The sequence below is a fragment of the Sclerotinia sclerotiorum genome, genomic scaffold, assembly GCF_000146945.2.
Source record: "Sclerotinia sclerotiorum 1980 UF-70 scaffold_7 genomic scaffold, whole genome shotgun sequence".
Lineage (NCBI taxonomy): Eukaryota > Fungi > Ascomycota > Leotiomycetes > Helotiales > Sclerotiniaceae > Sclerotinia > Sclerotinia sclerotiorum.
This window is the reverse complement of record NW_001820829.1, coordinates 1779766-1805509: the sequence shown is the minus strand read 5'-3', so window position 1 is coordinate 1805509 and position 25744 is coordinate 1779766. Positions and strand designations below refer to the sequence as shown.

Here is a 25744-nt window from a genome sequence, read left to right as displayed (position 1 = left end):
TTAATAGGTGCACCGTAACTGTTTCTGCGATCTGAAGGTAACTTTTGCCATTGCCAAGTTCCTGCATCTGCTGCCTCTGGCATGGAACGATGTCTTCCTGATAAAATGTCAACCTCTTTTGAAGCTTTTCTCTTACACTAAAATTATAAAATAACTCGATGTATATAACAATAAATTTATAATTGCCTTCTGATTATTAATATAACATTTACTATGTCGAAGTTGATATGGATATATGTATTTGAAGGGCTGAAAATGAGTTTGGGAGTTAGATAGCTAGACAGTTAGATAGTTAGGGGGAATATTAGATGGGTCCTGGTATTGATAAGAAGTAGAAGAAGTAGGAAAAGAATGAATGTGTAATTATGGAGTGGAAATACCTAGCATATCCTGTAAATGGAGATTTAATTTTACTATGATTGAATGAGATGGAAATTTCAATTTCTATACTATATGATAAGATAAGCAAGCAAGTAGTAAATAAACTTTTATTTTCATATAACTTCTCTATTTCCCTCCTATATACTCCGTACACAACATTTCCCCCATTCCATCTGCTCTCCTTTCTCCCCTGGAAGTCCAACCAACCACCTAGTTAAAAACCACCGTCTTGTGACCATTCAACAAAACCCTCCGCTCAGTAACCCACTTAACCGCCGTCGCCAAAACATTACTCTCCACATTACTTCCCTCAACCGTCAATTCCTTAGGACTAAGACCATGACCCACCCTCACAACATTCTGCTCAATAATCGGACCCTCATCCAAATCACTCGTGACAAAATGTGCCGTGGCCCCGATAATCTTCACACCCCTATCATAAGCCTGATGATATGGTTTCGCACCCTTAAACGACGGAAGGAAAGAATGATGAATATTAATAATCTTTCCACTCATCGCCGTGCACAACGTCGGGGAAAGAACCTGCATGTAGCGAGCCAGAACGATCAAATCGATATTATTCTCCTTGACCAATTCCAAAATTTTAGATTCCTGCTCGGCTTTTGTGGCGGCGGTGACAGGAAGATGATGGAATGGAATCTTGTACGTGTTGGCTAGCGGTTCGAAATCCGGATGATTGGATACAATAAGAGGGACTTCAATACCCAATTGGGAGATACTCTGACGAAAGAGTAAATCATTAAGACAATGACCGATTTTAGAAACCATGATTAAAACACGAGGTTTCTTAGCCAAAGAATCGAGTTGGAAATCCATACTCATGTCTTGAGCGATCGTCTCGAAAGCTCCCTTCAATTCCTCCACGTTCAATTTCTTCGTCTCGGTTTCTGGAGAAGAAGAGACAGATGGTGCGAAGTGCACTCGCATGAAGAAACGCAAGCTGGTTGCATCACCAAATTGTTGCGAATCGACAATATTGAGATTATGCTTGGTGAGGAATCCCGTGACGGCGTGGACGATACCCGGACGATCAGGGCATGAGAGAGTTAGGATATATTCATCTTCCTTAACCATCTTGACTGGTTTTATTGATTCCTTTGCAAAAGAAAAATGTGATGAGCTAGAGAAGCTTCGAGTATTGAGCTGTACTTGACGTCTAGAGGTAGAGGCCAGATGGTGATGAAGGAATAAATTTTTCAAGGGCTCGGTTGTTCTAGAAAAAAGGGAGAAGGTCCTTGTTTGGGGTGCGTGGAGGAATGTGAATTCGCGAGCGGAACGTGATATGTGAGCCGAGTAAATTGAACGAGTTAGATGACCTGTGGTTGTAGATTTCAACAATAATGCCGTCTCAGGCAATTTGCTCGCCATTACAGTTCTTATTAAACACTTTCGATGACTCTTTTTGGCCACCTTTGTGACTATGCTATTAGTGGGCCTCTGGAGGGGCAGCGGGGAGTCATAGCGACACGTGATTCCTTTATCCGGCGATGATTCGGAGACTATTTGTTGTGTGTGGATAAAGCACGGTGTTTTTATTTATTGTTCCAGACTTTTGGGATTTGATATTTCTGGTCAGGTAGTTGAGTATTGAAATGGAACTTCTTAACTTATATGTTGCTACTTATAAGAGCTGGACAATTGATGACAACATGACCACTATGCGGGTGATGTTCCCCTCAATTTTCCTTCCGCATAGTATAGCTACTATGAAGTATACTCTTCGAAGAACTAACTGAGATCCCAAATAGTCTAATGCATTGTCGTTTCCTTTCTAATATATACAAATATATTCTATTCTGTTTATTTTAAAGATCATCATCATTACTCATTCCCCATCATGTTACATAGAAATATCATCATCTTGTTTTGGTTAGACCAAATTCAGAATCAATGCAACGTCTGATTGCCGCCTGCTACTCTCAACTCCCTTCTGAGATCATGTCATGTGCGTTTAATATTCGGCGCCATCGTAATCGCATTGGACGAAGATGGTTACAGATATCTTTTACTACGTCAAGGCGTTGGCAAAAGCTAATGCAATGATATGTATCGAATCTCTTCGAGTGAAAGCCTTACTACTACCTCTTGCTGCTAAGACCCTAAGGTCCAACGTAATCAAGCGCCTAAACCATAACTCTTCACCCTACTCCAAAAGAAAGCCTTATCATTCCTTAATGTAAACTCTCCCCAATCATCCGTTAATCGATTATAATTCCAGAAACCATTCCAAGTCAACTTGTTATTTTTGACTGTCTTTCCTGCACTAGTCATCTTCAACTCCATCCTGTAAAAATATTTCTCATGAACCCCTTCAGTTTCCACATAAAGTGTACCTTCTGATCCGCCAGCTTTCGGAGAAGGATCAATATCCGACTCTAATGAAGGAAATTCGTTGAGAGAGGACAGATGCCAACGGCCGCGGCGAGCATCAGTCATCACTGAAGAGGGTAGATGGGAAGATTGGTTCCTCCTGTGGTACTCAAGAAGCTCTTTAGTCAGGTGGTGAACGACTTCGCTAGGTTCGGCGGTGGTCAATAGAGAAATTAATGTTCCATCGCGATAGAAACGAAGGTAGCGGTAGTAGGTCACAATGTGAACTGGAGAATTCCAAGCTATTGCTGAAGGGGACGCTTGGCCGGGTCGAATATAGTTCACGGTGCTTATGTAGCAGCCATTGAAACGGATGCGCGGACGGAGACGAAACATCTGTCTCCAAGATGAAGAATATGTTGATTGGAGCAGGGACTGAGTTATGGTATCATTGCTGAGGGGCACGAATGGGGTGGATTCTTCATCTGCTGCTTGTGAAGGCAAGAGCAGTGGAGGCTCAATGTCGAGGGCCTCTCCTGTAACCTCTGTTTGCCATCGATAGTGCATTGCCCCAAACCCGAACTCGGAGCCAAAACATATTCGTTTCCATATTTGTTCTCCTGTGGCTATCAGGTATGCCATGCGTTTGCATACTTGGGAGAGTCGTGCAAGCTCTGCCACATCTCGAATTGCTACTTCCTTGAATATTTGTATAAGTATTTCATCTGGTAAATCAGCAATTGGACATGGAGGAGCCGGTGCTCCCTCAACCTCAGGTAGTGTAGGTTCAATCGATAAATCTGAGAAGCTTTCTAACAATTGCTTAATAGATAGTGAGGGCCCATCTAGTGAGTGGTGTGCGGTATTAGGTACTGTGGCAGAGGCATTGGATGGATTTGTACTTGTAGGTTTCGGAGGGAAGGCAGATGGTGGAAAATGTTTGTTCTTATACTTTCGATCAACTTGATCGTCAAGCTTATGATTGTCAGTAGGAGTCTTGTGGATTCTGTTCAGTTGAGACTAAACTCACTCGAAATGCTTTGCGGTAGAGATCAAGGCTGTCTCCCAAACTACCTTGACCTTCCCTCTCTACCGCTTTTTCATAATGCTCCAAAGCTGATTGTGGCTCGTCATTGCCAGTCTTCTTACCATATAGGTCAATCCCATCATCTTCCACTGCCTCAGCGGCGCCACTTGGTCCATCAAAGTGCAAGGCTTGAGGTTCAACTATATTATCCTCTTCTGTGGGTTTTGAATTCTCATGAATATGCTTTGTCCGTGGAAGCTTTCGTGGAAAATTAGAAGGGCCCGCCACCTGAATAGCTGGAGTTGGGAGCCTCTGAACTGTATTTGCCTTTTTGGTTACTTCTTCCTGCCATTGCTTGCGGAATGTTTCTAACTCGGGATTTGAATCTTCCATAACGTACTGGGGGTTTGATGTGGTAGATATTACGGCGTTTTAGGTGATAGTGATCGATTGAAAAGAATATAATTTAGGGAATATTTACCGTTTATCTATATTCGAAGTAAATATTGATTGTGATTAGTCCTCGGTCTGACGCGACAACTTTATCGATCGCCGCTGACATAATTCTAATTCCTCTTATCGCCGCAAGATCCGTTATCGCTCGGTTACTTCGTCCCAAATTTTCTTTGATCGGTGGAGAATTCTTAAGATCGTGGGCAGGAGTCGAAGTTGAAGCTAATAATTTTAACTTTTCGGACTATTCAATTCCATGGCCGTAAGAAGTATACTTAGTATTTAATTTACATCATGATAATCAGTAGCACATTTCCCCTCTTTTTGGAAGATATACAAATACAAATACAAACATAAACACAAATGATCCAACGGCGTTGATCATTTCTTTCCTTTTCCATACATCCCAAACATCCTAAACATCCCACACATACCTTATCTACCTAGCAAACGCTCAAAATTACTCGTCAATTCGACGTCATTCCACCTAAACAAAAACTTTTATGTCCGGCCTTTGGGACAGTCGCCCTACACCTGTGGGTGACCAAATCTCAACAACTTTTGGATCGGAGCATTTGGGACATGATAGAATACACGGCGACGACCTGATACCTGGAGAATCAGGAACTGTAGCTATGACGGGCGACAATGAGGATATTGATATTGATATCACAGCATCCCAAAAGATGATCTCAGCGATGTCGGGAAGCCTATTAACATCACTATTAGGTACGTACGCCACCGGAATTTGGGGCTCATAAACCCTTTCAATATCTAGAGGACCTCCAAACATTCAACTCATACTAACACTTTCATTTGTAGTAACTCCTCTAGATGTTGTTAGAGTCCGTCTACAGTCGCAACCTTCTCCATCTCCCCTATCTGCGATACGAAAAGCCGCTATGGCATCCCCTCAGACTTTCAGCACACTGCAACCAAATCTAGGAATAACAGCATGTTGCCGGGAAGTTTTCTTCACGGGCAGCGCAACGAGCGATGGTTGTATGGCTGCGCCCAGAATCAGCGCAATGGAGGGCGTTGGATGTGCCGTGGAAGAAACAAAAAGAAAGACCTTCAATTCGACCTTCGACGGGATGCGAAAGATTGCACGGAATGAAGGGATCACAACTTTATGGCGAGGATTATCGCCTACTTTGGTTATGACGGTTCCTTCGAATATTATCTACTTTACCGGATACGATTGGCTAAGATTTAACAACCAAAGTCCCATTAATCGAATGCTCCAGGACAATTATGCCCCTCTTGCTGCCGGCGCCTCTGCTAGGACCATAGCTGCTGCAGTAGTCAGTCCAATTGAGCTGTTTAGGACAAGAATGCAAGCTAGTCAAACAATCGGTGGTGCACATTTTTCAGAAACCCTAAAGAGCGTTGGTGAAATGGTTTCACTTCACGGATATACCTCTTTGTGGCGAGGGTTAACATTGACACTTTGGAGGGATGTTCCATTTTCTGGAATTTACTGGTGGGGTTATGAATCTGTTAGAGGGGCATTGACAGATGCACGAGAGCGGGGTCGAGGAAGAACATATGACAGGAACACATCCAGAGGTCAAATGCGTACGAGATCACAAAGTCGAGAAAATCACACAGCGACATTTCTCGATAGTTTTGTCGCTGGAGCGACATCTGGAGCTGTTGCCTCCATCTTGACTATGCCTTTCGATGTTGGAAAGACCCGAAGACAAATTTTTCAGGACCCAGGGAAAACACCTGTGGGAGTTGAAAAGATCCTGGCTCCTGAAGAGCAATCTATGCCAAGATTTCTTATGCACATCTTCAAAGAAGAGGGTATTCGTGGCCTCTGGAAAGGATGTGTAGCGAGGACTCTGAAGGTTGCTCCAGCATGTGCAATTATGATCAGTTGTTATGAAGTAGGGAAAAGAGCATTCAGGAGTGTGAATGAGAAAGCGGAACGGAAGCGAAGATTCGAGTGATAGAACAAAATCTCCCTCCCCTCTTTTTCGGTCGGTTTGGGCGCATAAAAGGAAACACGGAAATGTAATACTAGCAGTACCAGGTGTTTAGAAGCACAGCGATTTTAAGCGGGTTTCTGGAATTTTGTATAATATTAGAGATCATAAAAAATAAGATCACTACAATAGCCTTAATACATTCAAATTCAAAAGCTTGAAAAACAAAAAAAAAAAGCGAAGCAAGCAAATTCATGTCATGATTGTAGTGATTTGGTGAGGAGTGCATGTGCTAACGTCCTGACTGCTGCTATCTAGGTCCCTACAGAGTAGTAACCATAACCACGTTAATTACCCAGCTTTCGTTTGGCTGAGAGAGCGCTGATCTCGCGTACCCCGGCAGAGTAAATTCACGCGTCGAAGGCTCTGGACGCGAAGCCGTCATTATCATAGAAATGGGATATTCAACAGACCACAACATTCAGATTCATATAAAGTTCACTCTCTGCTTATGATATTTGATAGAACAATACCTTCGGTGAAAGTCTTTTTATTACTCCTCTTTCCCAATCGTTCTTTTACTCCATCACCGATCATGTCTTCCAAACGCAAAGCCACCACAAATCCTACAAATGATACGAAAAAGCCTAAAGCAAACGGATCAATTACCTCATTCTTTGGTCCACCAAAAACCGTTTCTTCAACTACGAAAGTCACTGGTACCTCGACGGATACTATTGCCCCAGCTCCAGCGACATTCAAATTCAATAAGGAGAAATGGGTAGCTACATTGACAGAAGAACAGAAAGATCTGTTGAAATTGGAGATTGAGACACTTCATGAGAGCTGGCTGGCGGTGTTAAAAGATGAGATTATGGGGAAAGAATTTCTGGAATTGAAGAAGTTTTTGAAGAAGGAATTAGAGGGAAAAGATAAGATATTTCCTCCCATGGAGGATGTTTATTCTTGGTATTCACATTTGTTCCTTTATCCAATCTTTTTCTTTGCATCATCTACATATTTCTACTGAACCTCAATGACAAGTAACTAATCATACCGAATAAATAGGTCAAGACATACACCTTTCAATACTGTCAAAGCCGTAATCATCGGCCAAGATCCATACCATAACTTCAACCAAGCTCATGGTCTCTGTTTCTCTGTCCGCGCTCCTACACCGGCTCCACCGTCCCTCAAAAATATCTTCAAAGCCCTCGCAAAGGACTATCCAGACTTCAAACCCCCTCCAAATAACGGTGGTCTCCTCACTCCATGGGCGGACCGTGGTATCCTTCTCTTAAATACCTGCCTTACAGTTCGAGCTCACCAAGCCAACTCTCACGCAAACCATGGCTGGGAGAAATTTACCCAGAAAGTCATAGATACAGTTGCTCTTAAAAGAACAAAAGGAGTGGTGTTTTTAGCATGGGGAAGTCCTGCGGGAAAAAGAGTCGCAAAGGTGGATAAAAATAAACATTGTGTTTTAATGAGTGTACATCCTAGTCCGTTGAGCGCGAGTAGAGGATTCTTCGAATGTCAACATTTCAAGAAGACGAACGAATGGTTAAAGGAGAGACATGGAGAGGGTGCAGAGATTGATTGGAGTTTAGATGTACCTGCCGTAGAAGCGGGTGTTTAGGGTGCTGTAGGATTTGGTGAGAGACGATGATCCAACGGGTAATCTGGTTCTCGGTTGGTGTAGAAACGCTCTTGTTTTCAAAGGATGATTGTTCAAAAGGGAGTTGGGAATTATGGATTGGGTACTGAAAAAATTAAGAAGCTACGACGACGGAGTCTCCCTGGTTACATGAGTTCAATTTGTCTTTTAATGATAAAGGCTTTTGTTAAAACAGGTTCAGATATGAAGATAATCGGAGCAACTGGTCTATCTCAATGTCAAGTAACTAAAGGTCGTACATATTATGCTGTATAATATAGAATGTTACGATCATCTACCTTTAACCCCATGAGGGACTTGTAACGGCTTTCTGTATGTGGTACATCGTCGCGCAAAATCTGTTGGTACCCATTTTACTTTAATATTTTGAGTCCTATCAAAGTATTCTCCTATATATTCGTGTAAGCTTGTTGGCAGCTATGAGATGCGTTTATTCTCAAGCTGAGAACGTACAGCATGAAACATTTCGTCTCTTAATCCATCCTACTCATCGAAGTATTTACTGGTGTCTTATTACTTCCAGACTTTACTACCTTCCCCGTTTTCTTATTTTAACTAAACAACGACGGAAATTTTGACATCCAAAAATATGGCACAATTCGAGGATATAGCCTTTAATATTGCAGCTTTCATCAGTGGACTCTTTGTCCTTGAATTTGGCGCTGACAAGTTCATTGATAATGCCGCCAAAGTGGCAGCTCGATTGAATGTATCACCGACATTAATTGCGTTGCTCACATCAGGGGCAGAATGGGAAGAAGTATGTGAAAATATCCATTCGATTATGTTTTAAGACTGACATGGATAGCTCATCGTGGTTGTAGCCGCCATCTCACAGCATCAATCTTCACTCGGGTTTGGTAACATCGTCGGATCATCCATCTCAAATATTCTAGGTGCTTTTTCTCTCGGTCTCATCTTTTCTCCCAGCTCTATTACTTTCGATAAGAGTTCTAGGATTTATACTACTATCCTTCCCCTCATTACTACACTCTTTTCGATATTTGTCCTTTTCTTCGAATCTATGGGGAAAATGGTAGGAGCGATGCTTATCACTGCTTTTGGTGTATATGTCGCTTCCATAACATATGCAATATATAAAGGCATTGTGGAAGCTCCGGAGGATGACTCGGATAGTGATAGTGATACTTCTTTAAATGAGAGGGACTTTGATGAAATTCCTTTTGAAAAGTCACGTTCTTCCATGCGCTCAGGTAGCACTAGATTGCAAACCATATCACGCAATCACGATGATTATGAAAATGTTCCACGGCGAGAACTTTCTGGCGAGGAACACGAGGAAATCAGTTTGAACCCAAATTTTAAATCTCAGCGAAAGATACCCCGTTCGACTCTGTATCATAGCGTACACCTCATATTAGGTCTTCTTGCTCTTTCCCTCTCCGGATACATTCTATCTCATAGTCTTACGTCTCTCGCAACGTCACTTTCCCTATCCACTAATGTTCTTGGCACCACCATCCTGTCTATCGCGACGACTCTTCCGGAAAAGCTCGTCGCCATACTCTCCGGGAAGAGAAGACAGGGAGGAATCATCGTGGCGAACACAGTCGGTTCAAACACCTTTCTATTAACACTTTGTGCAGGCATTTTGTTTCTTGCTGGTGATCTAGAGGCTTTAAAAGAGAGCGTGGGAATTTTTGAAGTGGCTTGTATGTGGGGTTCTAGTGTAATACTTTGCGGAGTTTTATTCGTGGGGGGTCGAAGATGGATGGGTTGGGGATTGGCGGGCTTATATTTGGCGTTTTTGGTGGGTGAGTTCTTGATGGTTCGGAGATGATCTTCATTTATATGAAATCAACGCTATAACGTTAGCTATTTGGTGAAGACAATTGCGAGCAAGCCTAAGAGCTATTTTGATAACATATGATAGAATTTTCGGCACGAGATAGCTAGGCGGGTGGAAATGTAAGTCTACTTCTGCCTGAAGAAACGGCACAGTGTTTATATATTTCTTCACCTCCGTCACATTACAAGGAAGCCGTATGCCCAAAGTTTCACTGCATACCTTTCATCCAGTGATGGATGTCAATCACATGTCCGCGCATTCAAAGGGGAGCAAAAGAAAAGGGGGAGGGCGGCTCGCAACGGCAGAATGTGTAATTGAGCTGAAGGAATTGGCAATATTGTCCTACCACACATCACAGTGGTGGATTTATCCAGTGATCAGATAATTCAATTGCAAATGTCTTGGCTCGAAGAAGCCTTTGGGATGACGGACACAGGTATCATTGGAATTTTTCTGGTAATTTGATATCGAAATGGACAGACGTGTAATATGGTTCTTCTGGGATTCGAGGATATAAGGGGTGTCCTCCTCTCAAGTAGTTCTCAAGGAATCAAGCATGGACCAACCCACAATTCGCATTTCCTTAGCCGAACCTACAAACTCCAGTCTCAAGTCAAAACAATACATTGAAAAGAAATCTAGCATCATTATTGTGGTCAATAATGAACCTCAAGACTCTTCCTCAAGTTCAAGTTCTTCCCAACAGTATCTCCCTCTACGATATGCACAACGAGTAGCAGGATTACTATGGAAGTTTGCCAAGTTCACCGGCCCTGGTGCTATCATCAGCGTAGCATATATCGATCCCGATAACTACCAGTCAGACCTAACAGCAGGTGCAAAGTTCGAGTATAAATTGCTTTGTGCGGTGGCATTTTCTAATCTTGTAGCTATTTTCTTACAGATGAGTTCTATCCATAGATATGAAGTTCGACAGAAGGTTTTCTAATGGAAAGACAGGCACTCTCAACAAAGCTAGGATGCGTAACTGGTATGGACTTGGCTCAGATGAACAGAGCTCATTTACATCCTTGGTTGAATATTGCTTTGTGGATTCTAGCAGAAGGTGCAATTATATGTACTGATATTGGACAAGTAATTACTTTCTTGTTCTATTCTCATCCATTCATACACGGAGGAATCTTACTTCTAGTTTAGGTGATCGGTACAGCCATTGCACTCAATTTACTCAATCCTAAGATCACTCTAATAGCTGGATGTGTGATCTCCGTTTCAGACACTCTTTTTATCTTGTTATTTTATAAGCCAGATGGCTCGATACGACGTCTACGGATTTTCGAAATGTTCATCTCGGTATTCGTCGTGGCTATTTTTGTTATGTTCTGTATAGAAATTTCTTTTATTACGGCTCCCGCGAATGAAGTTTTCAAAGGTCTACTTCCCTCCAAAACGATATTCGTGGGTCAAGGGTGAGCACTCCTCCTCCATTCTTCATCCAATACTAATCAAATACCATTAGACTCTTCCAATCCTGCGCCATTTTAGGCGGAAACATCATGCCTCATACAATCTACCTCGGATCCGGTCTCGTCCAAGCCCGAATGCGTGAATTCGACCACAAAAATGAAAAATACCACGAAGTCCGTACATCCAACGCGAGATTCGCAATCATGCTCTATCGACCCACCCTCTCTGCTATCAAATCATGCATGTCCTACACAATTGCCGAACTGTGCATAACTCTCTTCATCGTAGCCAACTTCGTTAATTCCGCCATCCTCATCGTCGCTGCGGCAAGTCTCTCTGAAGAAAATCAAAATGCGGATTTACCAGGTATGTATCAACTTTTCGTAGACACGATCGGTCAAGCTGCAGGAACCATCTTCGCAGTAGGATTGCTATTCTCGGGAATCAGTGCGGGGATTGTAGCGACGATGGCGGGACAGCTTATTTGTGAGGGTGCGATGGATTGGCGTTTATCGCCGTTTGTGAGGAGATTGGTCACGAGGTGCATTTCGATTGTTCCGGCTGTGGTTGTTGCGGCGGCGGCGGGTCAGAGGGGTTTGGCGAAGGCGTTGATGGTCGGGAATGTGGTGTTGTCTGTTTCGTTGATTTTTGTTACGGCGCCGTTGGTTTGGTATACGAGTGCTGAGAGGTTTATGAGGGTTGGGGTGGAGGATGGGGATGGGGTTGTGGGGATGGGGTCGGGTATTGTGGGGGGTAGATTGAGGGATGCGGACGCTAGGGAGGATGGAAGGGGTGACGCTGGGATAACTGTCAGTTTGGCTAATGGGTGGCTGGTCACTGGGGTGGGTTGGTTGCTTTGGTTTGTGGTTGCTGGGATGAATTTTGCGCTTTTGACGTTTTTGGGGTTGGGAATTGGAGGGGATGATTAGATGGTAGAGGAAGTACAAAGCGCTGCGTTCAAGACGGTTAGACGGAAGGAAGGTCCAGGAATTGAAAGGTGCAGGGTGCGAGATGAGCAAGGGGAAACAGGTTAGACGAGGAAAGAAGAAGAAAAATTATATGCAACAAGGCGAGGAATACATTGCCGTGATCAGTCAATGCATACACTTTCAAGAGTTCTTCCCATCACAAGTGTTGATCAAAATTTCATAGTAATACGACAAGTGAAAGATAAGCTATCCAACAAATATCACAATTTCTCAAACTCCGTCGCTCCTTCATAAGGCTGCAAATAATTATCCTTCAACCACTCAAGTTCACCCTCCACCACCCCAAAATTAAACGCAACACGACTCTTAGTACTTTTATTCGCCTCACTCGTATGCATAAGATTCCCATGCATCAAAATCAACGTCCCAGCCTCCACCTCCAACTTCTCATACACCAACTCCCCAGCCTCATTCCTCCTCGGCAAACTCTCATCCTTCACCCCCTCAACATGTACATAAACCGGGTATTCCAAATCCACAAATTCCGGCTTCCCATCTACATTCTTACAACGTCTCGTAATGGGCTGTACACGATGACTTCCCGGCGCAACAGCCAAACATCCATTTTCTACCGAGCAATCTTCTAGCGCGTACCAGAATGTCGTGCTTGAAGAGGGATTTGTGAAGCCGGAACAGCCGTCTTGATGAGGTACGACGCGTGCTCCTATTTCCCCGGCTTTGACGATAATCAGACTTTGGATGATGCGGGGATCTTTGTAGCCGAGGGATTTGGCGAGCGTAGAGTGGAAGGGACTTAGGATTGTTTTGCGGAAGGGAGGCATGACGCGGTGGATACCGCAGCCGATACGTTGGATGCGTTTGAGAGGTTCGACGGAGGGTTTGAATGCATCTTTTGTGGTATGTTAGTGATGTGATGAATTATAGAACCAGAAAAGGTGAAAAATGAAGTACTATACTTACAATCGCTTAAAGTAGCAATAGCTCGACCGCATGGATGAACGTAGGATTTCTGTCCAGGCAGATACGAATGTTTCTCTACTCGTTCGTCACCGCTAGCAAGGGCTTCAGCAGCCTCATGCACAGTTTTAAGTAAGAGATCTTTTTGCTCTTTGGGCAATGCATTTGGAATTACCAAATACCCGTTGTCTTTCCAGAATTGTAATTGCTCCTCGCTCAAACGACCTTTTTTAGATTCGTCGACACTGACTTTTGTCCCGGATTGCATTATGGAACCGATGATTGGAGCTCCATAAGATGATTTTTGAGTGCCCTTTTCAAAGGTGTTTTTGGTGGATATGGCTACGGGGATGGATTGGCCTTGAAGTAGGGCTTTTATTTGGGTGGCTTGTGCTTGGGAGTTTAATTTTAGAATTACCGGGATGCCGTTGGTGATGGTGTTTTCAGGAGAGTGTAGTTCTAGTAGTTGTGTTTTCATCTCTAGAACATCAGGAATGGCTTCGGTGATTGCTTCGGGGGAGTGTAATTCTAGTAGTTGAGTTTTCATCTCCAAGACATCGGGAATGGCCTCCGTAATAGCATCTTCCGAGCGATGATTACCATTGAGAGATACTGAGTGGCCTTTCATATTATCAGGGTACTTCAGCTCGAGAGCGATACTCGTAGGACTTAGGGTATCAGAAACAGGATGCCCTTTTTCTCCTGAACCTTTCAAATGCTTCTGGTTGTTGTTCTGGTTGGTAAGCATTAATGCGAAAAGGAGTGGTCCATCCTCGCCATTGACCGACTGGTTATCGATTTCCTTGGTATCACCCTCCATAGGGGGCTTTAGCTCAAGAGCAATATGCGTAGGATTCAAGGTGTCAGAAACAGGATCACCTGTTTCGCCTATAATGTTTTTGTTGTTGTTGTTGTTCTGATTGTTGAGTAGCAATGCGAATAGAAGTGGTCCATCCTCACCGTGGAGAGATGATGAATCAATATCTTTCGCTTCTTCAACATCACTTCCAGCCGAGGCCGGCTCAAGGGCAAAATTTCCAGTATCCGAAGTATCAGTGATAGCTTTATCAGCTGCCGCGGATTTGTCGTTTTGGCCAAGCATCAACGCGGAAAGGAGGGGTCCATCTACAGATGGCCTCTCGGGAGAGGTATTTGTCATGAACACTGACATGATTGTTGGGAGAAGCAAAGATAGAAGTCAACGATAAGTTTCAGCTCTTAATCGACTTTTAAAGTTGCGAAATGGTGTGCGTTTACATACCGGGCTTCAACCCACTTCTCTTCTCTTCCCCACAGCAGCAACATCCACTATCGCATGGATCAATACCCTGAACCCCACTTCAACCTGCAGCTCATTTAGCCTACAGGAAGGTAACGAATAGAAGATATGATGCATATCACATTTTGGCCACAATCTTGGGAAAAGACACTTCGTAAGCCGATCGCATACGTCTGCTAGTTGGTATTTACTCTCATCCAATCGACACACAATGTTTGACATAAAAAGAGCTTCGACCCCACTCAAGCCCACTGCTCAGCGGCTTGTCAATAAGAACAGATAAGGATGATTTGAGAAGGTGGTGCATAAATTTAGAGAATGCTGTTTCATCAACCTTGAAAGGCTTCGCTTGTCTGCCCCATCGGATTCTCGCCTAACCGCCATCAGCCATTGACCAATAAGCAGTGATTAGGTTGAGCGAAGATTTAAAAAAAAAAAAACAAGGAATGGTGGGATGAGATTCAGAATAACGATCTTTAGACCCGGAAGAAAAATTTTATGGGTGGGATATTTGCTAGGTGTTCGCAGCATTTAATACCAGTCCTTTGCCGCACCCACTTAATGAGGCTCGAAACTATATTTCTGCTTTCAGTAACTTCTCACTACGTTCTTCAATCAACCCAAATACGTTTGTAATCTCTACCTCTTCTTTTTTTCAACAGCTCTCACAACATTGTTTCTTAAAAATCAATCAATATGGCGCCTCATCATAACCATCCCCTACACGTACAGCACAAAAAACATGGCGACCATGACCACATCATGAAACGTCTAGACGGCTACATCAAAGCATACAGAAAAGGAGACACGGAAGCCATAATGAAATATTACCATCCAGACAACTTTGTCTACTCCGACTTCAGTGCGTGTTCACCCCAATCACCCATTTCCTTTCCCTTCCGGCAATCGCAATTCCAAAACCCCAAAATCTAACCTAACACCTCCTAGGCACATCCGATCGCCACCTAATGGGACTTTCCGAAGTAGCCTCCCACTACTCCAACACTTTCAGCAATTTCCACGATCTTACTATCACCACCCTATCCGTACACGGACACAAAGATTTCACAGCGTGGGAATGGGAAATCACGTGCAAACCGGCTGTTTCTCCCGAGACAGGGGAGCGATTAGAGAAGGAAGAGGCAGAGTTGAAGAAATTGATGGGTTGTACGTTGATGTGGTGGGAGGATGATAAGATTGTGAGGAATCATGATTATGTGCAGGTGAAAGATGTTTAGTATGTGGTTTTGGGGAGAAGGGTGCGGGGGAAAGGAAATGGAAATGGAAGTGGAAGTGGTTTTGTCAGGGAAGGGGTTAACGAACATTTCTCTTTGACGGACCTTGAAGATCAATTGATCGTGCGTTTAACAGAAAATGACATGTAACTTGAGCATTTTTATTTTGGGCGCGATTGCGACGGAGAAAGCTTGAGGTGCGAGAAAGTCTTCTTGGGATTGGCGAAGCCTGCTACTACTTCGTATTGTATTTATTTCCGTATTTTTGAATTCTAATTATCATAAAGTATCAGAGATCAGATCAAATGACAACTCCATCGTTTGTACTTAATTCAACAAAAAAATTGCAAAAACTCAGAGATGCTCGCAAAATCAGCTGTGTGAATGTGTGTGTGTAAAATTTTTACATGAATCGCAACAACGCTATCAAGTGCATGTAGATATGTATACAAAGAATCATCTCCTCCACCTTCTTTATGTCTTTTTAATTTTAGGAATGCTGTAAGTTTTTACAGTATTCTATTCATCAAGTTCGTAGCCAAATGGGCAGGTATCATCATCATCATCGTCACCACCAACAACAACGCTAGTAGCCGTCGAGGAAGCAGATGTTGTAGCTCCCGAGGTAGTCGAGCCCGGGGAAGTACTGTTGCGACCAGATGGATAAGGAGTAGTAGTGTTATTAGAAGAAATAGTCTTTCCACTCAACGCCAAGATCTTCTGCGCGGCGTGCTCAGCAGCAACCATAACAATAGCCTGAGTATTACCAGTGGGCAAATCAGGATGGATAGAGGCATCCACCACGAAAAGATTATCTGTTCCCCAAACCTTGGTATCGGTATCAACGACGGAAGATCCGTCATTGCTTTCGCCCATAATAGTAGTACCGGTGAAATGAGCACCAGTAACGTAATTCCCAGCAGAGACCAAAGAAGAACCAGTGATACTGCTATCGGTGGGTTTGAGTATAGTACTGCTCTTAGCGGCGTTGAGGAAGTAGTCGATTATGTTTTCCATGGCGGATCGATCGTCAGCGGTGTTCATCCATGGGTTAGTCGTAAATTCTGTAGCGCCGGCGCTGGTGACTCCAAGAACGCCGGTTGATGTCAAACCGTGGGTAAGGTAGAGCTTGATGCGGACTTGACCTTCAGCGGGGGAGTTACAGGTTCCTTGGAAGTATTTGATGCCATTAGTGGTGTTGAGGGATGTCCAGAAGTTTAATCTTTGACCGGACTGAACGAGTGGACCACTCTGTTGGGCAAAGAGATCAACATTGGCGGTGCTTGGAGAGGTGAAATCAGTCGACATCATGGAGGTGGCGTTGCTAGCTATAGAACCGGTGATGTTAAAAGCAAGGGTAAAGATTGGGTGGTCCTTGAGATTCTTTCCAACCGGAAGGTTGATCCAGTCAGATTCAACTGGCATAGTAACACAGCTGCTTCCATTTTTAACGATGTTAATCTGATCAGCTGGACCAATACCACTGTTAATCAAGATACGGGGAGTAGACATGGCTCCACCAGCGAGGATGAGTTTACCACCTGTATTAAGGTTAATGATTTGACGGACACCACTGCTGGAGTTCTCAACTTCAACACCAGAGAAGGTGGAGCTCGTGCTGTTGGAAGTGCTTCGGATGCCTCTAACAACCATGGTATTGAATTGAGCCTTGAAGTTGGTCATAGCAGTAGCAAGAGGGTAGTAAGACTTGACTGGCCCAGCACGAAGACCATCCTGGATATCCCATGGGGGATGAGAGTAAACTTGAGTCTTCTCGTTTGGTGATTTGATAGCATCAACTTCGGACCATCCAAGGCCACCCAAGAATGAAGAGAAAACGTTCCATGCGCTTTGGTCATATCGTTGAGAGTTCGCAGTAGGATTGGTAGTACCTGGATTACGCTCGTAAAGTCGATCGGCGGATGCACTGACATCGGTCCATTTCCATCCGGTTGGCCATTTGTCATCGAAATCAACTTTTTGTGGGCGGACGAACATCAGTGCATTGACCATAGTTCCTCCTCCAAGAAGACATCCAGCCATTGATGCAGTGTCCGGGCAGTATTCATCACTGACAGAGGCGGTTGTGAGATAGTATGCCATGGAAGGAACATCATATTGGGTAACGGTGTCGTTCCATGGGACAGTGGCTCTACCTCCACTTGCATAAGTGGAAACATTTCCTCTTTCCAACATCAAGACAGATGCACCACTCTCTGCGAGACGCTCTGCGACTATGATACCCGCTGGGCCGGCACCCGCGATGATATAGTCGTAGGTTGAGTTAGAAGTAGACACGGCATTGTTTGAGCAAACTTTGGTGGAGTTAGATGCGGCTGTATTGCTTGCAGTGACATTGCTAGCCGTGGCAACCCATGTGGCGTAGTTGATGTTCACAGCACTGGCGGTTTGGATAGCAAAATTACCAAATCCAGTACCGTGGTAGGTGAAAGTCGCATCATTCGCAGATGCAGCATTTGTAACAGTGCCATTGCCAAGAGCCCATCCAACGATGACTTGGCTAGCACCAGCAGCCATGGTATAAGTGTTGCCAATGCAAGCCTGGCAAAGGAAAGTGTATGACATATGAGTTGAGTTGACAAAGGTACCGTTCGCAATCGGCAATAGCTGTGCCGTGTTGTTCGCGTAGACACCTGGAGAAGTATATCCACTAGTCTCGCGCAGCGATGCGATAACATCAGTTCCACTAGGCCAGGCGACAATCAACATACTACCAACCATAGAACCAGTTAATGAAACACCTCCATAGCCTGAGCCAGCTGTGCTTGGAAAGACCTAGTTGCTTTTAGTTTCCTGTGCAGTGATCATAGAACGTATTTATCCTTACGATTTGACCGATGAAGTCAGACGTAGCATTGGCCTCCATGACCATACCAAACTTGAACCCAGTGGTGTCCGTAGCACCTTGGAATGTGATACCTGTGTTGGTGTCCACATATGAAGTAGCTGTTTGAGCAAGAGCTCCGGCGGTAAAGCCAAGGGCTAGTAAAGAAGTGCGCATTTTGAGATTTTAGATTTGTTCCTTGTGGTGGTTATATTTGAATGAATGAATGAATGTGATGTGATGTTGCTACCTTTGAAAGGTGGTTCCCAGACCTGAAAATGATAGTTTAAGAAAAGAATGTATACCATCAAGGTAACAGGTCAAAAGAGTGCATAAGAGAAAGAATGGAGAGGAAAGAAAGAAAAATTTCCTGCTTTACAGAACGCAGATTCGACTATTGTGCAGATAGAAGCCTTTTGTACCTCAAAACGCTCGAATAACTTTCATTCTTGTTGAATCCATCAGCATCACAATGAACCCCGCCGTCAATGGCTTAGAAAGGCTTCATTCGTCAACTTCATCTATTTGAATCTGGACTGATGCGCAGTGTCCCAGCAAAATCTGGTAACATATTACATGGTAGATTGAGATAACTAATTGCTCTCTTCCGTTTGTTTCGTTTTCGTCGTCTATCTACTTGGCAACATTTAGAACTGCATCAAAATAGGAAAAGTACACCACGCCGCTGTCATCAGATGAATTTATATTGAGGGGTAAATTGGATGGACGTCATCTAGACAACTTTGATAGGACCACCCTTGTTCCCACGTTTCAAAAACTTTCTTTCGCTTATTCTGACGTTTCAGACTTCCTTTTTTCCTGGTTCAGGGGAGCCGGAGCTTTGCGACCCACTCGAATCCCATATTTGGCCTATATTTCAAACATCCATCTGAAAAGACTGCAAACTAATCCGGGATGAAGTTCCTGCAAGTAAAAACTTGGCTTATATGGTGGTTTCAAAACCACAAAAAAGGAAGATATTTATGGAAATACCACCGCAATTGAGCAAACCAAGCGACGAAATCATAAAAGCACATTCTTCGTCATCGTAATTCATGCACAATGAATTAGATTTCCTTCTCGATACTTTAGACAAATCAAGCATCTAACCAGATTGATGACATGATCGGACCTATTTGGTAATTGAAGTAGAAAAGGAAAAGAGATTTCGTACCATAAGGATTTGATTGATTAGTGGGTGTGTTAAAACGTTCTTCCATTAATAGGGCATATGTGGATACTGTAGAGCGCGTTTCCATCTCAACTTTCAAAAGGATCCGGTGGGCCGCGGCGGGAATCCGTGACTTTTGACAGGGACTTCAACGTCATGGAATTTGCAAGGTTTAGGATAATCGGAAACTTTTCCATCTATCCGTTGATTTTCCCTGGATAAATATTTCTTTGGTCTGTCTTGCCGAAAAGGGAGATATTGTAGAACCTCGCTCGCTTCGGACAGGATGCAAGCTATATATCTGGAAAAGGCGTGGCGTCAAATGTACAGATAAGATTTCAATTTCATGTCTTGGCCAAGATACCATGATCTTTAATCTAGAGGTAGAGAGTGTCCAATGACGAGAGAAAAGCCATGCAACGGAAATCATTCCACAAAATATGGATCCAGTCTATTATTGTAAGGTTACTCGAGTATCGATGGAATCTTCTTCCTTCGACTCCACTTGCAGGTATCGTTTGGACGATGCCAATTCGATGTTTAATCTGAGCGTTGGAAACTTTTGAAATCGTTGTCCGATATTGTTGTTAGTATGTTTGTCTCGGTGTCGCACCTCTCGAGTCTCATGTTTCTCCGATCAGATGAGTGTTTTTGAGTACAGACGGGGAGGTTTATCACATATGTTCGTTCACAGGAGCAAATTCTCTAGTTTTGGCTTGGATGGAATAAAATCGTTTGTTTGGAAAACGACCACCTAGCGCCACATTGTGTGTCTGATTCGCGGTCACATGATCATAAACTCCATGATAACTCCCAGTCAACTTGGAAGACTTAAGATTCATCATTCATATATAACAATCTTTGGATGCACAAAGTACTCCTTATATTTGATGCAATACGCCTTAGCTGAATTTCTCATACAATAAACATCTTCTTTCTGTATCTACCGAGATGTTTGTCTACACTGATATCAATCTTTTATGGAGCTGAATTCGAAAGCATGCGCAATGTCACACTATCAATCACTCTATAGCTTGCATTCGCATCGCTAAATCCGCATACCTCAAAAAATTATGAAGAAGAGCTCATGAAGCTTGGCTCTCCCAAGCTATTTAACCTTCCGGCATAACTACAAGTATCTCGTCTAAGTCTACGCTGTTTGACATGCACTCTCAAATGTTAATAGGCATATGAAAAAGCTCATCCCTCCGGAAGCCTTAAACAACATAGTAAGCGTGATTCTCAGGACGACAGATTGGATATCCACACGGATGTGCGCATAGACTCAACTCTGATACAATCGCATCAAGCGCTATCAGCCCGTCAATCATCAATATGGGAAAAGCCAGCACGAAAGAGATGCTATTATGTTGAAGCTCAACAACTGTCGCTACAACATCATTCTATCTATGCAGACTGATAATTTGGACAGCCAGTGGTCTTTCCTTCCTTAAAGGATCGAAGATGGAGGTATGACGAGTAGAAGAGCTGACCCCTCATGTCATCAAAATTCGAGCTAATCTATCACATCAACCTTATATTCATGGATGTTAAGTACATATTATGAAAACATGGACCAATTGAGGGAGTAACTCGTTCTATTCCGTGGTTGCGTAAAGTTAGCAGGCTCTAGTGCCCATTGGTTTACTTTTGTTCAGGTCTGTTGACAGAATAACTTACGGAGGAGAGGTCACCCGGAGAATACGAATTTTATCAACCGGTAGTCAACTGGACCAGGTAGGAACTAGTTTGCATTGAAGGGTTGAAGTTTTGATTATTTTAGAATGGTGTAAAATCGTTGAAGATATACTAAGATCTCTATCGATCTTAGTCGCTGTGCAATTCAAGCCCTGAGCTACATCATTTCTTGTAGTATAACAAAATGGTTTTCTGGTTTTATTGATGTTCTCTATGAGGTAAAGTTTCTTAACTAGTTAGCTACCTGTTCAGTTTCATATTACCTTGATTGATATAGAACAGCTATACCTGGGACAGTTTGGCCGGCATGATCAAATAAAACACTCTACGTCACGGTTTGTATCTGTTTGCTGTATATATTTTGGGTAACTATATATCTTAACCTTTCTGATATTGAGCTTGTGGTAAGATATTGAATGCATTTATTGTCTCTAGTCGTCTTAAGCATATTCAAATTTCATTATCTACTGTATATGTGATGCGCAGTATGTACCTTAAATGTCATTTTCCAATACAATCAAGGATTCTTTCGTCACAACAAATTTTGAAGAAAAATTATTTTTCGAAATACACCCTTTTTATATCTCATTTGCACTAAAAAAAATCAGCATCAATCGAACGCAATTGTCCCCAAAGAAATTGAACCAGTAGTTGTTGTGATACTGTCGTCGACGTCCAAAACACGTGAAACCACGCTAAAACGCGTGAAATTTTCACCCCCTTCATCAATGACGGGGACCACTCAATCGAACTTCCCAAAAGTGATCTTAGGCACTCCATGCCAAGTGAACCACACTGAACAAACCCATGAAAGAAGCAATAGCCCGCCATTCATCCTCTCCAGTCCTACCCCCTCCCAACCCTTCAACTTTCAAACCCAGTGCAATACCTTGAGCTCTGATGATCCATTCAAATCACCAATCAATCGCCCAACGCTCCAATTCAATAATAAACGAAGACAACCACCCAGCCACTCAGAACCCCATATCAACTCACCAAAAGAAGCTATCCAAAAAGCTAGAAGTCTACTCATTCTAGCTGCCTCCCTAGAAGAGGATATCGAAGAACAATCGAAAGTCCTAGACTTAATCGAAATATTTCGTGAATATCTTGAAAAAGGAAAACTTACAAAAGCCTCAAATATCATCACATCACAAATCTCCCATCTAGAAAATGCTACCAAACGGATCGAAAAGCAAGCCAACCACCTTTCAAACCTTCCCAATCATACAATCCCCCCTACAATAAACACCCCTGGAACCAAAGCCAACTATGCCACTATCACCAAAACCTCAGGAGAATGGAACCTAGTTACAAAGGGAAAACCCACAAAACAGAAAACTACAGAACAAAAGGAAGAAGCCCCAAGCAAACGATTAATCCTCATCAAATCCCTTATTTATCAACCACACTCTTTTACATCATTAAATACAAGGAACAAAGTCAACGAAGCCTTCAAGAAAGCAGGAATCAATGGACCAATCATCTCAGCTATCACTACTACAAGGAGCGGCAATTTTATACTAACCACTAATAGCCCTTTCAATGCACAATTCCTGATGGAAAAGAAGGAAATCTGGGACAAAATCTGTTGACCTCCTGGGATCTTGGCAGCATATGCATATATATTGCATGATGCATATAAGGAGCAAACAAAACTCAACTTTTAATTCATTCTTTCCTTTTTGGTATACTGTTTGTTTGCTTTCAATATTTTGATTTCAAAGCACTTTAATTCCGAAGGCCGAATACCCAACCTATTCCTTCATTTTTTGAATATATGCTCGCAGCTTAACTGCTTAGCTAGAGAATCAATCAATTCAATCTGATGCTCTTTCTAGTCTCAAGAAACCCAACAACATGGCAATAGCTTATTTACCCACAGCAATATGACTACATCGGTGATGGCCAAGAATCTTGATACAGAAAACCGGTTGACCCCAAGTAATGCCTCATATCAAGATTTTTCGAACAATCTTCCCGTATGCCTTTAATAGTAGTGAAAACCACGTTAATTATATGACTAAGAAGATGACCTTCAAAGAGTACTTTATATACATGGGTAAAAATCATAGACACTAAAGTAGGCGACGAAGTGAATGGCGAATACACCCAGTGTCTTTAGAACATCTTTTCCGAAATACCTCTCTCCCAGCTATTAATAAGGCTCATTATGCCCCCATAAAGGACAAAAACCAAAAAGAATGCCCAAAAAGTGCAGAAAAAATGGCACAGGCACAAATCTTGAAGACAGCTCAACATAAATTTCCATCGGAATGATCAAGAAGATTAAATCGAATCAAAAGAGTATAGCATAAAATCTAAACAGGAAGCCAGAAAGCCTAGTTCTCATTATCAAATATCTAATACATTATAATTATCAATAACACTACTCATCAGCGACATAATTATGTCTCCCAAAATCGACATCAATATCTACCCCCTTTTCGCCTAATCATGATCTTAGCAAATAAATTTCTACTCTTCCTAGGTATTATCTAATCATACAAATACGCAAGATCTCACATATACATCAAATGCAACACTATTTATATTTTTAACCTCTCAAGCAACCCTGTCTACATCTCTTACTATCTACCTACCTACGGAGTACCTACCTACCTACCAACCCTCCACATCCACAAACCATCCCAATAACCAACCAACATACACTCAAGCATTCAATATCCCAGTTACCATACTTACATACATACACCAATACCAATCACAATACCAATCACAATACCAATCACAAAAACAATAAGATATCATCACACAATTAAAGTTAAAATCACCAGATAACCATCACACAACTACCTAATTCCATCATACTCTACTATTTTCCGTATTAGATAAACAAGTACATTCCCCGGATAAAAAAAGAGTTTTTAATTGAGATTTATTATACGGAATATTTTCTTGCTCTGATAAGATTTTATATCTTTATAAAAGAATATAAAAGAGGGTAAAATTAAACTTATAAAATTGATAAATACTCGATAGGTAGCAAGTGAGTATACTTGCTACTTGCTTTTATAGATCATAATAGTAAATAACAGAATCAAAAAGTTTAAAAATCAAAAAATTCCACATACAACTACCCCAGCAATTGATTTCCACACAAAAATTCCACCAAAGCTTCAGAATAAAAAGTTATCATTAATATATACTTTAAGATTGCGAGGCTATGAGTATCCTCTTATATTTTTAAATAGGTAGGTACGTAGGTAGGTAGGTATCGAGAACCATCTTATCTGTCCTCTTATTCTCAGATACACACAACTCCCTTAATACTCCTTTGTCCCATCATCCCACTTCGAGGCCTTTCTCAAGATCAATAAACCCAGCGGATCAATCAATCAATAAGCCTCCGCTGTATATTTCACCTCTCTTATAAGCTCAATATATGTGGCCGACCCTAACCAAAACACCATTGCTACGCTAACTCCTACCCGTGAATCCTCGCTCCCTATGCGATGCGTTCTTCCATCTCAATATTAGACAGATGTGCAAAATAAATAAAATTGATAAAACAAGGAAATTCCAAAAAAGTACATATGCAGAATGGGTATCGTTTTGCAACATTGCGAAGAAAAATGCACGCTCGCTATGCTCATCAAGCTCGCTCTCTGTAATCCGGCTGAGGCTGTGGTAATCTCTTTCCATCCAAAAATTGTCTCGGTGGTCTTCTTTCATAATATGGATCAGGATCTTGTCTCCTTTTCCTTTCTTCATATTCTGCTCTCTCTTCTTCGCTTAGACTGAATGCCTTTTTCAGCCATCCAAATGCGCTTCTCTTCTTTTTCACTTTCTTTCCATCTTCCATTGTTACGGTGGTCATATCACTCATAACACTCATCCCCATACGACTTGGTGCTACGGATCTTGATAACGAGCTCGGTACGCGTTCGTGATGGTGTACCGGTGCTGCAGTCCAAGGTCTTTGCAGTGGTGAATGTGGGGATGCGTTAACCGGACGAAAGAATTGTTTGTCCGAATGAGGTGAGGGGATAAAATCTCTTGATAACATGGCTGGGATCTCAAGTTCGTTACTAAAAGTTGGTGCTGAAACTGCCGAAATAGTAGATTGAAATGATGGTGACGGAAGGGTTTCTTGTATTGAACGAATGGCAACTGGAGGATCCGATTCGGAACAATATGCCGAATCGACTCCACGGGATGGGGGTGTATCCGTCGCTAGTTCTGGTCGGCGTGGAATACTCAAAGGTCCTCCTGATCCTCCTGATCCTTTACGCTCTTCCCTTTTGCGTCCTTCATTATTACGGTCTCTGCTCCTTCCATCTTTATTTCTCCGCTCCTCTCTGTTTGGATCTATACTACGTTCTTCTCTGCGATGCTCTTCCCTAAGACGTTCTCGGCTGCGCTCCTCTCTAATTTTCTTCTCTCTTTGACGCTCCGCTCTATCAGCCGATAAATCCAAGGGTTCAACACGTCGCTGATCTGATCGATCCCGAGGACGAGCTACTGAACTGGGCTTCAAGTGCAAGGATGGATCTACCACAAGAGTCCGCAACTGAAATAATTTTTGGGGCGGAGAGTAAATTGGAGG

The 25744-nt window shown here is 42.6% G+C and overlaps 12 protein-coding genes across 12 annotated transcripts in view; 7 read left to right on the top strand and 5 right to left on the bottom strand.

Moving 5' to 3' along the window:
* Window positions 1-591: 591 nt before the first annotated feature.
* SS1G_06272 (formyltetrahydrofolate deformylase) lies at window positions 592-1476 on the bottom strand (the record flags this gene model as incomplete). Its single annotated transcript, XM_001593300.1, has 1 exon — window positions 592-1476. One exon carries the CDS (start codon window positions 1474-1476, stop codon window positions 592-594), a length of 885 nt encoding a protein of 294 aa, XP_001593350.1.
* Window positions 1477-2517: 1041 nt separating this feature from the next.
* SS1G_06271 (hypothetical protein) lies at window positions 2518-4132 on the bottom strand (the record flags this gene model as incomplete). Its single annotated transcript, XM_001593299.1, has 2 exons — window positions 2518-3687; window positions 3743-4132. The coding sequence occupies 2 exons, from the start codon at window positions 4130-4132 to the stop codon at window positions 2518-2520; spliced, it is 1560 nt and encodes a 519-aa protein (XP_001593349.1).
* Window positions 4133-4695: 563 nt separating this feature from the next.
* On the top strand, window positions 4696-6147 carry SS1G_06270 (hypothetical protein; the record flags this gene model as incomplete). The annotated part of the gene is made up of 2 exons (XM_001593298.1): window positions 4696-4921; window positions 5015-6147. 2 exons carry the CDS (start codon window positions 4696-4698, stop codon window positions 6145-6147), a joined length of 1359 nt encoding a protein of 452 aa, XP_001593348.1.
* Window positions 6148-6634: 487 nt separating this feature from the next.
* SS1G_06269 (uracil-DNA glycosylase) lies at window positions 6635-7762 on the top strand (the record flags this gene model as incomplete). Its single annotated transcript, XM_001593297.1, has 2 exons — window positions 6635-7092; window positions 7192-7762. The coding sequence occupies 2 exons, from the start codon at window positions 6635-6637 to the stop codon at window positions 7760-7762; spliced, it is 1029 nt and encodes a 342-aa protein (XP_001593347.1).
* A 628-nt stretch (window positions 7763-8390) lies between these two features.
* On the top strand, window positions 8391-9718 carry SS1G_06268 (hypothetical protein; the record flags this gene model as incomplete). The annotated part of the gene is made up of 3 exons (XM_001593296.1): window positions 8391-8561; window positions 8610-9576; window positions 9696-9718. The coding sequence occupies 3 exons, from the start codon at window positions 8391-8393 to the stop codon at window positions 9716-9718; spliced, it is 1161 nt and encodes a 386-aa protein (XP_001593346.1).
* A 449-nt stretch (window positions 9719-10167) lies between these two features.
* SS1G_06267 (hypothetical protein) lies at window positions 10168-11968 on the top strand (the record flags this gene model as incomplete). The annotated part of the gene is made up of 4 exons (XM_001593295.1): window positions 10168-10497; window positions 10572-10706; window positions 10770-11041; window positions 11092-11968. 4 exons carry the CDS (start codon window positions 10168-10170, stop codon window positions 11966-11968), a joined length of 1614 nt encoding a protein of 537 aa, XP_001593345.1.
* A 260-nt stretch (window positions 11969-12228) lies between these two features.
* SS1G_06266 (hypothetical protein) lies at window positions 12229-14117 on the bottom strand (the record flags this gene model as incomplete). The annotated part of the gene is made up of 2 exons (XM_001593294.1): window positions 12229-12878; window positions 12950-14117. The coding sequence occupies 2 exons, from the start codon at window positions 14115-14117 to the stop codon at window positions 12229-12231; spliced, it is 1818 nt and encodes a 605-aa protein (XP_001593344.1).
* An 870-nt stretch (window positions 14118-14987) lies between these two features.
* On the top strand, window positions 14988-15463 carry SS1G_06265 (predicted protein; the record flags this gene model as incomplete). Its single annotated transcript, XM_001593293.1, has 2 exons — window positions 14988-15087; window positions 15174-15463. 2 exons carry the CDS (start codon window positions 14988-14990, stop codon window positions 15461-15463), a joined length of 390 nt encoding a protein of 129 aa, XP_001593343.1.
* A 516-nt stretch (window positions 15464-15979) lies between these two features.
* Window positions 15980-18482, bottom strand: SS1G_06264 (hypothetical protein; the record flags this gene model as incomplete). Its single annotated transcript, XM_001593292.1, has 2 exons — window positions 15980-18256; window positions 18309-18482. 2 exons carry the CDS (start codon window positions 18480-18482, stop codon window positions 15980-15982), a joined length of 2451 nt encoding a protein of 816 aa, XP_001593342.1.
* Window positions 18483-19890: 1408 nt separating this feature from the next.
* On the top strand, window positions 19891-22769 carry SS1G_06263 (predicted protein; the record flags this gene model as incomplete). Its single annotated transcript, XM_001593291.1, has 4 exons — window positions 19891-19935; window positions 20663-20798; window positions 20909-20946; window positions 21783-22769. 4 exons carry the CDS (start codon window positions 19891-19893, stop codon window positions 22767-22769), a joined length of 1206 nt encoding a protein of 401 aa, XP_001593341.1.
* A 294-nt stretch (window positions 22770-23063) lies between these two features.
* On the top strand, window positions 23064-23454 carry SS1G_06262 (predicted protein; the record flags this gene model as incomplete). The annotated part of the gene is made up of 2 exons (XM_001593290.1): window positions 23064-23156; window positions 23362-23454. 2 exons carry the CDS (start codon window positions 23064-23066, stop codon window positions 23452-23454), a joined length of 186 nt encoding a protein of 61 aa, XP_001593340.1.
* Window positions 23455-24790: 1336 nt separating this feature from the next.
* SS1G_06261 (hypothetical protein) overlaps window positions 24791-25744 on the bottom strand; it is a gene marked incomplete at both ends in the record, with an annotated part of 2600 nt that continues 1646 nt past the window's right edge. The window contains 2 exons of the mRNA XM_001593289.1: window positions 24791-25431; window positions 25513-25708. Of these exons, the coding sequence (XP_001593339.1) occupies window positions 24791-25431; window positions 25513-25708 (837 nt within the window). The remainder of the gene's footprint in view (window positions 25432-25512; window positions 25709-25744) is intronic.